The sequence below is a fragment of the Rhineura floridana genome, chromosome 4 (assembly GCF_030035675.1).
Source record: "Rhineura floridana isolate rRhiFlo1 chromosome 4, rRhiFlo1.hap2, whole genome shotgun sequence".
NCBI classification, from domain to species: Eukaryota; Metazoa; Chordata; class Lepidosauria; order Squamata; family Rhineuridae; genus Rhineura; species Rhineura floridana.
In genome coordinates, this window is record NC_084483.1 from 33,538,017 (window position 1) to 33,552,481 (window position 14,465).

The 14,465-nt window shown below is 45.9% G+C and overlaps 1 protein-coding gene across 7 annotated transcripts in view; it reads right to left on the minus strand.

Annotated features, from left to right (window-relative positions):
- GREB1 (growth regulating estrogen receptor binding 1) overlaps window positions 1–14,465 on the minus strand; it is a 155,642-nt gene that overhangs the window by 11,516 nt on the left and 129,661 nt on the right. For all 7 annotated transcript variants that reach the window (XM_061622750.1, XM_061622747.1, XM_061622751.1 and 4 more), the window contains 5 exons: window positions 12,938–13,099; window positions 10,718–10,922; window positions 9,285–9,459; window positions 8,981–9,199; window positions 7,700–7,835 (listed from right to left, as the gene is read on the minus strand). In XM_061622750.1, the coding sequence (XP_061478734.1) occupies window positions 7,700–7,835; window positions 8,981–9,199; window positions 9,285–9,459; window positions 10,718–10,922; window positions 12,938–13,099 (897 nt within the window). The remainder of the gene's footprint in view (window positions 1–7,699; window positions 7,836–8,980; window positions 9,200–9,284; window positions 9,460–10,717; window positions 10,923–12,937; window positions 13,100–14,465) is intronic.

Sequence of the window (14,465 nt, forward strand, 5' to 3'; positions counted from 1 at the left end):
TACCACCTCCGACTATGTTCCATCCCAGCTAAATAAAAGATCAAGTAGGTAAATAATAGATCAGGGTGATACCCAACCAATAATAGGGGAACCTATTTCAGCCCAAGGGTCACATTCTTGTCTAGGCAACCTTCTGGGGGCAACATGGCAACTGACAAGGCTAGAGGCAAAAGAGAGCAGAGCAATATGAATATAATGTTAACTATATGCATTTTTAAAACCTTTGTACAGTGGACTGGTTTCTGCACACATTCACGCATCCCTCTCTATCCTCCATCTAGGCAAGGATGAGGCATTATCAACGTTCGAGAATATATTTCAGCCAGAAAACACTCAAAGAGGGTGTGAAGCAGGGCTGGTGATGAATATGGTCTGGGGGTTTGGGGTGGCCTGGTGAGAATCCCAAGGGCCAGAGAGGCCTGGAGGGCTGCATTTGACCCGAGTCTCAGGTTCCCCACCCTTGAATTAAGTCATAGAGCAGACTCACTGAAAAGCAATGGACTTTTTACTGAAGTCTACTGATTTCATTGAGTCTAGTTTGAGTATGACTAACGTTAGCTATCACTCCAAGTTCTTAGGGACACATCCTCTCCCCAAAACCGGGACTTAGATCCAGGGGAGGCTGGTCCATTAGAGTAATGGGGTACTGCTCCACCAAGCTCATTCTGCCCTCAGCCAGCTCCCACTTGCCTCCCTTTTTACTTGCCACCAGTCCAGGGGTTGGCCCTGGCTGTCAGCTTCCTCCTCCTTAGTCTCAGTGTTGCCCTTGTTGAACTCAGCACAGAGGAGGACGGGGGCAAAACTAGAATGGTCCCTTGGACCCACCTGAAGGGTGATTTTCACAGGTACGCCTGCCATCAGATCGGGTACTACTGCCATCTAGCGTCCGAAGGCAAGAATGCACTAGAGTCAAACCTGGGGCTCGAGCCCCTCCCACTCCAGTCTTCATGATGACGAGTCTGAAGTGGTATATCTGAAAGTAACCAAAGGGCAACAGCCCGCGCAGCAAAGAAAATATACACAGCAAATATCATAGAACTTGCAACATAAGAACAGGTTTTAACTAAAGCAAACCAGACAGAGCACGAATCCTATAGGTTGAACTATATACAGGCCACTGAACGAATTTCCCCAGAAATCTCCCACAAGGGAGGGACGTGATGGCAGGCGTACCTGTGAAAATCACCCTTCAGGTGGGTCCAAGGGACCATTTTCCACAGGTAGCCTGCCATCAGATCGGGATATACCAACGTAGTCCCCTAATAGGGAGGGATTCCTAGGAAGTTACAAATCAGAAAGGACGTGTTGGAGGACACGTCTCCCGAAGGAGGGGTCAGCTGAAGCATAGCGATCAATCTTATAATGCTTCACAAAGGAGTTAGGGGTAGCCCATACCGCCACCCTGCATATGTCTGTAAGAGGAGCATTAGTTAGGAAAGCCGCCGTAGTGGCAGCAGACCTGGTCGAATGAGCCGTGATGTTAGACGGCACTGGTAAATTAAGTGACTGATATGCAATAGAAATACAGGCTCGAAGCCAACAGGACAAAGTTGATTTGGACACCTTTTTTCCCAAAGCTCTTGGATGAAAGGATACAAATAATGCTTCTGTCTGTCGGATGTCCTGGGTGCGAGAGAGGTAAACTTTGAGCGCTCTCCTAACATCTAGTGAATGCCAGGCCTTTTCGCGGGGGTGGACCGGCTTAGGACAGAAGGATGGAAGCACAATGTCCTGCCTACTGTGGAAGATTGAGTTGACCTTAGGGCAAAAGGATGGATCCAGCCTCAGAACTACTGAGTCCTTATGGAATACGCAGAGATGACGGGCCGATGACAAGGCCTGTAACTCCGAAATCCGCCTCGCGGACGTGATAGCCACGAGGAAAAGGACTTTAAAAGACAACAGTCTGAGAGGCACTGAGGCGAGCGGCTCAAATGGAGGTCGTTGTAATGCCTGCAAAACCTTGGAGAGGTTCCAGGATGGAAAATGGTGACGTACAGCTGGAGAGAGGTGGGAAGCTCCTCTTAAAAAGCGTTTGATGAGCGGGTGAGAGCTCAGAGGTGCGGCCGATGAAGAAACAGACAGAATTGACGAGATGGTGAAGGCCTGTCTACGCAGAGTGTTTGGTCTGAGTCCCAATGTGATGCCTCTGTATAGGAACTGTAGAACGTGCTGTACAGTGGCTTGGGGTGCTGAACAACCTTTAGAGGTGCACCAGCTGGAAAAAGTATGCCAAGTACTCTGATAGATTCGAGTAGTTGACGGTCGTCGTGATGCTAAAATAGTGTTTATGACCCCTCAAGAAAGACCCGCAGATTTCAACTGTGTCCGTTCAAAAGCCAGGCTGTCAGGCTCAGCCAGTTCGGGTCCGGATGCCAAACTGGTCCTTGGGAGAGAAGATCCAGCCTGCTTGGAAGGGTCCAGGGATCCTCCATTGACATCGAGAGGAGGTCCGAAAACCAGGGTCTGCGAGGCCAGTAAGGAGCTATGAGTAAAATCCATGTTCGTTCGAGTCGGAGTTTTGTCAATGTCCTGCCTAGGAGTGATATGGGCAGGAAAGCATACAGGAGCCCGTGTGGCCATGGTGTCGTCAGAGCATCCACTGCTTCTGCCGTTGGCTCCAGGTACCTTGAGAAGTAACGAGGCAGTTGGCAGTTGTGGCTGGAGGCGAAGAGATCCAGCGAGAGGGGGCCGAACCGCCGCTGGAGAAGGGAGAACACAGCCGGATGAAGCTTCCATTCTCCCGGATGGACCGTTTGCCTGCTGAGCCAGTCGGCCGTAACGTTTAGAGTTCCGCTGAGGTGTTCTGCTCGTAAAGAGAGGATGTGGGACTCGGCCCAGTCGAAGATTCATGTTGCTTCCTCCTGCAGAGCCCTGGACCTTGTGCCTCCCTGTCTGTTGATGTGAGATTTCACACAAACATTGTCCGTCCGAATGAGGACATGTTGTAGGGCGAATAGAGGCTGGAAGTGTCTCAGAGCGAGATGAGCAGCTCTGAGCTCCAGCCAGTTGATGTTTTGACTTAGTTCCTGGGTGGACCAAACGCCTTGGACAAAGGTCGAGTTGCAATGGGCTCCCCAGCCGGACAGACTGGCATCCGTGGTGATTAGGACTCTGGTTGGGTCCCGAAACGGTGTCCCCTTGGTGAGGGAAGTTGTGGATACTCACCAGCGGAATGATTGCTTCAGAGCTTGGCCCAGCGGAATTATGCGATGGTTGGACTTGGAGATGTCCGCTTGAAAGGGTAGGAGAGCCCATTGTAAAGGTCTCAAATGATGTCGGGCCCACGGAACGATGTGGATCGAGGAAATCATTGCCATGAGGAACTGGGCCAGAAACATGACATCTGCTGTGGGGCGATGTAGAAGTAAAGTTGCCATGGCTGTAATGGAAGCAATACGGTCTGGGGACAGAAAGAACATGGCTAGGGACGTGTCCAGTATTGTACCTAAGTGCTGGAGGCGCTGAGTTGGTTGGAGGTGACTCTTTTCAGTATTGATCAGCCAGCCGTGAGAGTGTAGTGCCTCTAGGGTGAACTGGATCTGCCCGTTGGCCAAGTCCCGGGAGCCTGCTCGGAGGAGAAGGTCGTCGAGATAAGCATAAATGTGGACCCCCTGGAGGCGGAGATACGCCAGCATGGTGGCCATCACTTTGGTGAAGACTCGGGGGGCGGAGGAGAGGCCGAATGGAAGGGCCCGGTATTGAAAATGGAGGTGGCCTAGTGCAAATCTCAGGAACCGTCTGTGACCCGGGCAAATTGGGATGTGTAAGTAAGCGTCCCTCACGTCGATGGATGCGATAAAGTCCCCTTGTTGTAGAGCTTCTACAATGGATGCCAGAGATTCCATCTTGAAGTGGCGGTATTTGACGAAGCGGTTGAGGCCCTTGAGGTCTAAGACCGCCCTCCATGAGGAGTCTCGCTTGGGAACCGTAAAGAGGACGGAGTACACGCCTTGTAGTCGTTCGGATGGAGGAACAGGCTCTACAGCGGCTATCTCTAGTAGATGTCGTATGGCGTCCTGCATAACCTTTTTGCGTGCCCTGGAGATGGGGGAGATGCAAAATTTGTCCGGTGGTGTCCGCCAAAATTCTATATTGTAGCCCTGGGTAAAGAGGAGCCTGACCCAGGAGATGTTTGTCAAGTTTAGCCAGATGCTGGAGAAGAAGGAGAGTCTGCCTCCAATGGGGATGGAGTCAGAACTGCCTGCGCTGACGGGTTCCTCTGCCGTATGCCTGCCTGTTTTGGTACTGGCCCCTGTATTGTAAGCGTTGTCTGGGCCAGGGTGCCTTGGAGGGACGGAAATCTGTAGGCCTGGTGTCCCGTCCTCGTCCACCAGGTCGTCCTCTCCGAAAGGGATGGAAGGAACGGTAAGGGGTAAACCGTCGTACGGGTCTGCGGTCGTCCCTTTTGGCCGTAGCTAGTGCAGGTTTATGATTGTCCTTGGGGTCGACAAGGACTGCTTTGAGTGCGTCCTCGCCGAAGAGCATAGATCCCGAGTATGGTGCTAAGGATAAGTTGGTTCTGGCAGTCGAATCGGCGTCCCAATGTTGGAGCCATAGGGTACGACGAGCTACAATTTCGGCCGCAAGTGCGCGTGCACCGTGATGGCAGGCGTCTAATGTGGCGTCCGCCACAAATGCAGCAGCCTTGTGTAGCTTGAGGAGACTTTTCCTTAGTTTTGCGGGATCCGGGTTGGGATCTTCAAGGAGATCCTCTAACCACATCATGGAGGCCCGAGAGAAAATAGAGGTGGTAGAGGAGGCCCGGATAGAATGAGCGGAAGCCTCATGTATCTTACGGCAGACAAAGTCAAGCCTCCTCTCATAGGGGTCCTTGAGCTGAGATTCGCCTTCCTTCGGGAGGAGGGACCGAGATACAAGATTGGAAATAGGTTGGTCCACCCCTGGGACGTTCAGAAAAGCCATGAATTCTGGGGCAAGGGTATAGAGCTTGTTGGCTAAGGATGAGGAGCGACGTGGACGAAGAGGGCGGGCCCATTCTTCTCTGGTCAGTTTGTTAATGGGGTCTGGCACGGGAATAAAGTGCTGAACTGATTTGGGGGACTTGAGAACTCTGGCACCCTTGACAGGAGGAGCAACCGGTTGCATAAGTTCTGGTTGAATGCCAAGGGTGTCCATGACTCTGCGAGCCAGAGGCGAGAAATCCGCCGGGTCAAAGAGGCGATAACAGACCTCCTCCTCCTGGTCAGATTCTCCACTCCATTCATCCAGGTCAGTCTGAAAGACGTTCATGTAGTCATCAGTCTGAGATTGCTCTACGTCCAATCTACCCCTGATCACATCATATGGGTTAGGAGAGGGTAGCAGAGCGTCAATATTGTCGCCAGGTTGTCTCGCAGAGCTGAGTTGTCGCGAGGTTCCAGGCTGAGAAGACAATAGTAGAGAAGGCTGAGGTTGGGATAGGCACCCCAGTAGCTCTCGTAGTTGGTGCAGGAAGTCAGTCAACTGTATCCCTGGAGGAGTGGAAGATGGTGGTGCCCGTTCCTGAATAGGAATTTGAGGCTGCCCAGGCGGAGGAGGAGCCTGGCTGGGGAAACCTTCAAACTCTTCTTCTGAGGACTCAGAAGGAGACTGGAAAAGCTCAGGAGGGGCAGCATGGCGAGATTTCTCCGGAAGTGGAGGTGATATATAGAGTGGTCTCTTGGTCGCCCTGCGACTAGACAGGTGTTTAGTCTTTGCTTTTGCCTTGGCGTGTTTGTTTTTAGCTGGCTGGCGTGATGATGGACGACTTGCTTCAGGGGATATTGTCACCTCAGGGTTCAAGTCCGCCATGTCAATCTCTGAATCACGCACACAATGGGAAAGGAGCGGTGACAGAGATAAGGTAGAAATAGTATAGGACAGACTACGGACAGTATGCCAGGAGTCAAGAGTGAGTACACCCAGCACGAGGAAACTAATGACTCAGCTAAAATTGGCTCCAAGCTAAGTGCGCGCACACAATGGGGAAGGTGCGAGACCGCTAGTTACACTGCCAACTTGGCCACGAGCTAAGTCCACGCACACAATGGGGAAGGTGCGAGACCGCAGTTTCACTGCCAACTTGGCCACGAGCTAAGTCCACGCACACAATGGGGAAGGTGCGAGACCGCTAGTTACACTGCCAACTTGGCCACGAGCTAAGTCCACGCACACAATGGGGAAGGTGCAAGACCGCTAGTTACACTGCCAACTTGGCCACGAGCTAAGTCCATGCACACAATGGGGAAGGTGCGAGACCGCTAGTTACACTGCCAGAAGAGATATGTTTATTGTAAAAGCGCAGTGTGGCCAGGGCGAGATACGCGCACTCAATGGGGAAGGTGCGGTATCGCCAAGGTGCACAGACTAAATAATGTGCCAGCTATAGGTGGAGCATAAGTCAATTGGAAGTGCACCTACAAACATACACACACACAATAGGGAAGGTGTGGTATAATATGTATCACCTGATAATATATGTATCACCTGACAACTCAGGTCTCCCAAGCTATGAATATTTTGGTAACAGGAGACTACACAAGTCTCACAAGTTAAAAACGTAATGAAAAGGAAAAAACGGCAAAAAATGAAAACAAAATGGCGGCCGCGATATCGGAGCACCTAACTAGGGCTTGAAAAAACGGCCGGGAGGCAGCTGAAATGATATGCCGCCTGGTAGGACCACAAAGCAGGTGGTTGAAAAAGAACAGGAAGCCTAGAATCAGGATGAGAGGGGCAATATAGGGTAGCCTAAATAAGCCCAAGCCGGGCTGATAGGGAAACGTAGGAGCCTTTAAGGAGAGTAGATTAAATAAAAATGGCGGCCGCAAAAAACGGAGGTGGCGGGAAAAGAGACTGCTATAGCAGGCTTCAGGGAGCCGGGACTAAAAACCCCCACAAACAGAGCCGCAGCCGCCAAAGCCCCCACAAACGAGAGCTACGAGGGAGCCGTAGCCACGAGCTACCCAATGTAGAGGTTAAATTGAAAACTGAAAAAAGGAGGGGGAGAGACCGCAGCCGCAGAGCCCCCGCTAAACGAAAAAGCAGCAGCCGCTGCTGGACACACTCTGAACGCAAACGTGAGGGGGGGGAAGCGATAAGGAGGAGAGTAATAACAAAAGTGGAAATAATGACTATAAACTGAAAAAAGGAGGGGGAGGAGACCGCAGCCACGGAGCCCCCGCTAAAACGAGAAAGCAGCAGCCGCTGCTGGACACACTCCGACGCAAACGTGAAGAGGGGAAGCGATAAGGAGGAGAGTAAGGGAAAAACGATAAGGAGAGTAACAATAGAATTAGAAGTAAGGACTTAGCTACGCTCTGTCTAAATTTCGATCTGCCTCGGACGAGGGCAAGAATGAAGACTGGAGTGGGAGGGGCTCGAGCCCCAGGTTTGACTCTAGTGCATTCTTGCCTTCGGACGCTAGATGGCAGTAGTACCCGATCTGATGGCAGGCTACCTGTGGAAAATTAGCTGACTCTGTCTATCATTGGCTCTGGCTCCACCTCCTGTTGGCCTCTCTGCCTTCTGCACCACCAGTCCCAATGGGTACAAGCCACCATTGCTTACATCTGGTCACCTCATTGTTCAACCTTAGTAACTACTGGATGCAACTATGAATTACTCTACCAATAGCCGCAACCTTTTTTTCTTTTTATCTATGTATTATAACAGCAAAACAAAGTAAGCTATTTCATGAATGTTTCTGAATTCTCACCTTTGACTTAATATGAAAAGACCTTTGTCCACCCACTGCAATTTGCTTTTTCATGACGCTGAATCGGTTGAACCGACAGATCAGTAGGCCTGCACTGTGGGCACGCAGGTTGAAGTCCACATCATCACACATAAACCTGTTGGGAAGAGGGACACAGAATATAACAATATGCATTCATTAGCCAAAATGTTTCAAAGTGCATAGACATCACGATGCTTTCTAAGGTATAAAAATGAAAAGTACTGTCAAGTGGTCAGCTGACATCAAGAATACTGGTTCAAGAATGAAATGCAACAGAAAAGAGAAATTGGTGTTCTGACAGCTATGAATCTAAGGGCCAAAGCCCCTTGCTTAGAGATTTTTTTGATTAAGCAGTTTATACATTTTTCTACAAAAAAGAAATAAAGTAAACCAGGTGTGATATTCAATGCTTTTACACCTGGCACCAGTGGGAGATTCAAAGAAGCTATTTTCATCAGGATCACAGCAGGAAAGGAAAAGGTTACATTTCCTCCTCTCCATCTACTGTGATCCTGATATGCTGCTATTTGACCTTTTAAAAAATCAAGTGAAATGCAAAGACGCATTTAGCATCATGTCTAGTTTGGCCCTGTTTAATTTATTTGTAGTATTTATGCAGCTGCCTCATGCAATGAGGCTCTAGGCAATGTACAATATAAAGGAAGAGTTAACAACATGTCAAAATATAAATTCATAATAAAAGTCAAGCCAAGCAACAAAAATAAATGAATATTGACACCAGCACAATCATATAAAAACTAAAAGACCCCACACATGAGTTAAAACAGGCTGATCACCATCAACTGAATAGAGAATAAAAGCAAACGATGATGTTAAAAGATGTTAGAAGTCCTGGGAGAATAGAAAAGTATTTGGCTGGTGCTGAAAAGACATTTAAGTAAATGGTAGACAGAACTCTCTAGGGAAAGCATTCCACAAATGTAGGGGCACCACCAAAAATGCATTGTCTCTTGTTTCCACCCTCCGTACTTCAGAATAAGGGGGCACTCAGAGAACAACCTCTGTAGATGATCTTAGGGCATGCGTGGGTACACATATGTAAGAATGTTCCATAGGCACTGGCATGTCCCAAGGCATGTATGACTTATAGGTCAAAACCAGAATTTGCCCAGGAAAAGATCAGAAGTCAATGAAACCCTAAAACAACAAGACATTCTTTATAGCTCCTTAGAGAATAACAAATACATTGTGGCTCAAGCTATCATAGGCAAAAAATCTGCTTCATCAGACTTGGCTCACCTATTCTGGTTATACTGAACGTTCTGTGTCAAGTCTACGTTCAGCATGACAAAGTCATGAACATGGCAACAAGAGAATGGCTCCTTGATTTCTCCACTCTTGGTTTTACTTGACCACTTCCTCATCCCAATCAAGGCATAGTGGGTGATATTAGGAGTTGTTTCAATATGCTGCAGAATTTGCTTCAGGGAAATATTCCTTTCAGTCCATGTGTATTCACTGCAACAAGTTGGGAAAATGGTTCAAAATCAGATAGTTCAAAAAATTCTACCCAATATAGCTTCCCAAAGGAATCACCTTTTACCTTTTTCTGTCACCTGAACAATCGATTTCTATGGTGTTCCACATGACACAGGAGTCATCAGAAATGACGATGAAAGGCCAGATATCTTGGGGCTTAATGCCTAGTTCCTCTTGTCGATTTCGTTCAAGCTCCAGATTATGGTAAGACAGTTCTTTTATTAGGAAATGAGCAGCACCTAAAATCAATCCCAAAAAGCAAACCATACATATTACTGGGAGAACTGGAAATATTATTTTATCTAGAGGTCTTTTGCTACATTAATATCTTTCTCCCACACATTCATGTTCACTCCATTTTAAGGCAGGCAGCAAATTCAAGTATTTTTAGCGTGAAATCTGATACACACATGGAAGTAAGTCCTACTAAACTCAATGGGCTTGCTTCTGAGTAGCCATGTAAAGGATTGCACTGTTAGATGATTAAACACCTGACTTGTAGCTGATTGACTGAATTTGAACATATTTGTGCATTAACAAAACATCAACATAGGCATCTTGTTGACATACTGAAGAAGGTATGAGGTTACGTTATCTTCCTCTCTGTTTTGTGTTTTGCTGGAAAAAATTCTCTTTAAACAAGCTTTTGATTCTGTTAATTAAATTTATTGCATTTTGGCACTGTTTTAGTCTGGTAATTGTGTTTTAATGATGAATTATTCATTTTTCCCCATACTTGTATGTTATAATTCACTTCGACACCTTTTTGGAGGGGAACATAAGAACAACACAACAGCCCAGCTGGATCAGTCCAAAGGCCCATCCAGTCCAGTATTCTCTTATCACATTGGCCAACCAGATGCCTATGGGAAGTCTTCAAGCAGGATACAAGTGCAACAGCACTCTCTCCAATTGCGCTCCCCAGCAATTGGTAAAGCAGGGTATAAGTTTTTGTAAACAAAAAGTTTTTGTAAACAAAAGCTCCCACTCAAAGCCTGAAGGAAAGTCCTTCATATTTATTTTCTTTTTCCTTTCCCTTATAGTAACTCACCCCAACCAAAGAAGCCTACAAACCAACAACTGTGCCTCACCATTAAAAACTGATCATCATTGATTAAAATTGGTTCCTACCAATTAGCCAACCAGGAGTGGTTTGCCTCCTGCCAGCAGTGGCACTGCTGCTTACCAGGAGGAGTAGGGGGTGAAGCAGAGGCAAGATCAGTGCTGCACAGGCACACTAGTGGAGCCAAACCTATGCTTCCACAAGTGCACCTGCGTAGTCCCAACCTTGCTGCCGCCTCACCCCTCCACCTGCTGGTAAGCAGCAGCAACACAACTGCCAGGAGGTGACTGATGTGGCTCCTCCCCACCGGTCACGCCACTCCTATCACCAATCAAGTCTTTAGTCTTTAGTTAATTATTCTAACAATCCAGCCAAATAAAGCTTTTAAAATCTTCCTTCCTTCACACAAAGTGACTTTTCCATCGTATACCTACCCACTCCAGCACTGTTGAAAATACTTGGCAAAACAAGCATGATGTGATTGGGCCAGTATTTTTTATATATTGCCATTTCATATTCTTTGACGACTAGGACATGCAAATGGTTGGCCCCGTCCATTGCATGGTAGAGGTTAAAAAGTCCATGTTCGTGACGACCAGTTGTGGGAGTAAAAGTAGGGCTTTTTATGTAATCTTGGCTCTGTAAAGTTAGGAATCTGTGTGTTATTATGCTGAATAAAATAAGAAGAAAAACTGTGGGGAGGGGAAGAGGGGGAGGTCAAAAACTAAATGAATGAATGGTCATTGTTCCACTGCAATGAACAAACTTCTATCAACTTACACCAAACTGAACATCATGCCCGTTACCTAAATTTTACAATATGTGCACGAGAAACAAACAAAAAAAGAAAAACAATGCTTCGATCACTTACTGTATTGTTGGGAATCTTGTATTATATGCTGTTGTCTGAGTTTTTGTTTTTAATTTGGCTTTTAAATGATTTTTACCTGTTTGCATTTTATCTGAAGTTGCTTTGAGACATTTTTTGTATAAAACAACTAGCAAACACAATTAATATTAATTAATTAATTAATTCACAAGAGAGTGGCAGCTACAGCCAGTTCCTGTTTGCAACTGTGAAAACAAAAAGAAAGCTTAAGCTAGGTGATTAAAATAGAATAAGCATTATGGGTTGTATTCAACCATGATTCTCCACTGATGAAAGGCTTTTAAGTCCAGTGGAGGTTTCTAGTGGAAGTGGGGGGCGGCAGGGGGAAAAGGAGGCAATTTTTGCTGATTCCCCCTTTCCTCTGCAGCCTACGGCAGCCCTCTAAATCTGCTGGAAAGGGTTAGGGGTCGCTTTTATAACAGTGTGGGAAGTGGCAAAGGGGAATGCAGGAGAAAGAGCAGATTTGCAAAAATCACACACGCATGGCTTTTGGGTCACAGAAGTCTTTGCTGAATCAAAGACGCACAACTGCATACAACTCCCAAGTTAATTGATTATGCTAGGGATGAATGAACGGGTTCCCAGGGCCAAACTGGAGCCCTTTAAGAACATTTGGTTCCCTAACTGCCAATCTAGAGGCAAGAGGGGTGTGTGAAAGAAGCAGGGGGGGATTGTTGGCAGTGTTCCTTGGGAGATTTGAGCGAGGAGGCGGGGAGAGCTAGCTCACCACCCTTCCTCAAGGTCGCCCTCCTCCCACAAAAATAGCTGTTAACTAAAGGGCCATACAGCTAACACCTTCAAGCAGCAGTATAGGTGCTCATCATGACAACTGTAATAGCCACACCCCTTCTAAGACTATATAACAAAAAATTAATCTTTGACCAATGCAGACATTATGGCTTCAATACCAAACCATCCACCTGCTTTGCTTAGCATCCAACTGGATGAAGAGTTTTGGGAGACTCAAAAGTCTGCTCCATTTTTTGTGGGATTTTAGATAGTCATTTGCCACTCTGGGCTCCTTCAGGATGAAGGGCAAGATATAAATTGAATTATTATTATTATTATTATCATCATCATCATCAATAATAATAATAATAATAGTGGTAGTCATCTTTGGAATTTTTCAAAATAAAAGGGGCAGTGCAACCCTTAGCCATGCATGCTAATGTAACCTTCCTCATGCTTAGCTTATTGGTAATTTCTCTCTGAGAAAAGCCTGCTTATTTGACATGCCAAGGATTAGCACATGACAACCCAGGAAGATGTCATCGTTGCCCCTGCTTATGAAATAAGTGGTGGCACTTCATCCCTGCCCATACATCCTTGTTCCACTACACCATTGCCTTCAAGGTAGAAAAACTCAGCCTAAAGAAGAATGTCCCTTCTGGGGACTTGCTTGCTTGCAGTTCTCCTAGCAGTAACATTTTGCACCTTACATTTCCATATGTCAATAGTTCTATGATGATGGGGCACATTTAAAATATGTATGTTTAAGAAAAATAGTGGAGATCTTTGCCTATTTGGTGACCTAAGGAATGCTCCAAGGAGCTATGTAGGTCTACTGAGCACCAGTTTCGATACTGGACAGTCTGCAGGCTGACTTCCTGTGCAGCGAAGATATTACAGAGAAAGAAAGCAATGCACCTTTACCATCATCTAGAAGCAGAGCCAAGCTAGGGAAGGAAGTTTATATCCTGACCCCATAAAATGAAGAACAAGATCTGTACATGTCTGTACATGTCTCACATTGTTATTCATCTACCTTATCGGTGACCAGAGGCAGTCTCATACTCTCCAGCTGCCTTCCTGGATGACTAAAGACAAAGTGGTGTTCCTTAGACTTGGGGATGATGAAGTGAAGTTGAATCTCCTCTCCAAGCATAGAATAGGAAAAGGCAAAAGCGTGCAAAGTGGATTCATAAAGCTGAGGAGGAAGCATGACAGAAGTGTAACTCATCTTGCAGTACAGTTTGGCTTTTTTGCCTGCCATGATATTGATGTACACCCTGATAACAGACCACATCCTGTCAACACAAATGTTGATTTTATGCTCCAACTCCAAACAAATATTAACAGGGTAAGAGGGTAACATTTATTTAGAGATTGGTAGATATTTATGATGATGGAAGTAGAATGCGGACTCAGCACAGACAATGTCTGACATTGTTATGCAGGATACTTTTGAGTTCTTCTAATTCTGCCACAGTTCTGACAAATGTTTTTTTTTTAAAAAACTCTAGATTAGCGTTGGGTGATAGTAATGAAGTAAAGAGCATTTATTTAGAAAAGCTTTTTCTTTTGTGGAGCCCCTGATGTTTCGGAGCATTTGGGGATGATTTTATTACTGCTGTTATTACAATATGCTTGTCGTTTATTATATGGAACTGATTTTATCATTGTTTAGTTTTGTTTGACTCTGTCTGTAACCTTTGTGCCTCAGAAAAGCAGGATATTTATGTACAGCTCAGCATGGATTTTGCACCATGGCTAGGCTAACTCTGCTTGGAATGTTGTGCCAAGCCCTTTCCATGCATGTGAACGTGATGCCTGCTTCCATGTTTCCTACTGCATTTGAACTTTGATTTTTATACAATGCAGATTTTATTATACGGTCATAGACATGATAAAAACAAATTAAAACACATCAAAATAACACAATTTCTAACACAACACCTGATGGAACGCCTCTCCCGATACGAACCCACCTGTACACTACGTTCAAGATCCAAGGCCCTCCTCCGGGTGCCTACTCCAAGGGAAGCTCAGAGAATGGCAACAAGGGAGAGGGCCTTCTCAGTGGTGGCCCCAAATTATTGAATGTCCTTCATGACAAGGTGCGCCTGGCGCCAACACTGTTATCTTTTCGGCGCCAGGTCAAGACTTTCCTCTTCTCCCAGGCATTTTAGCATGTGTTTTATATTGTTTTAAATTTTTTAATTGTGTTTTACATTGTTTTTTAAAAGATGTATCTTAAATTGTATTTGTTTTTAGTTACTGTAAACCGCCCAGAGAGCTTCGGCTATGGGGCGGTATACAAGTATAATAAATAAATAAATACACCAAGTAAAATATGTGGAGCATATAAAGTAAGGATAGGAACAAGCCAAGATACAATTCAATTAACAAAATCTCTTTACGGGTCTTTGCAGCAGAAAAGAGAAATCTAGCAACTGTTTCTGTTATTATTTTGTTTATTGTCAACCAATAAGTAGGCCGAATACTATTCAAAAGTCCTTCCTGGGTTTTTCAATAGGATGGGAGAAAATAAACTTTCACTCATTTCTGAAAAT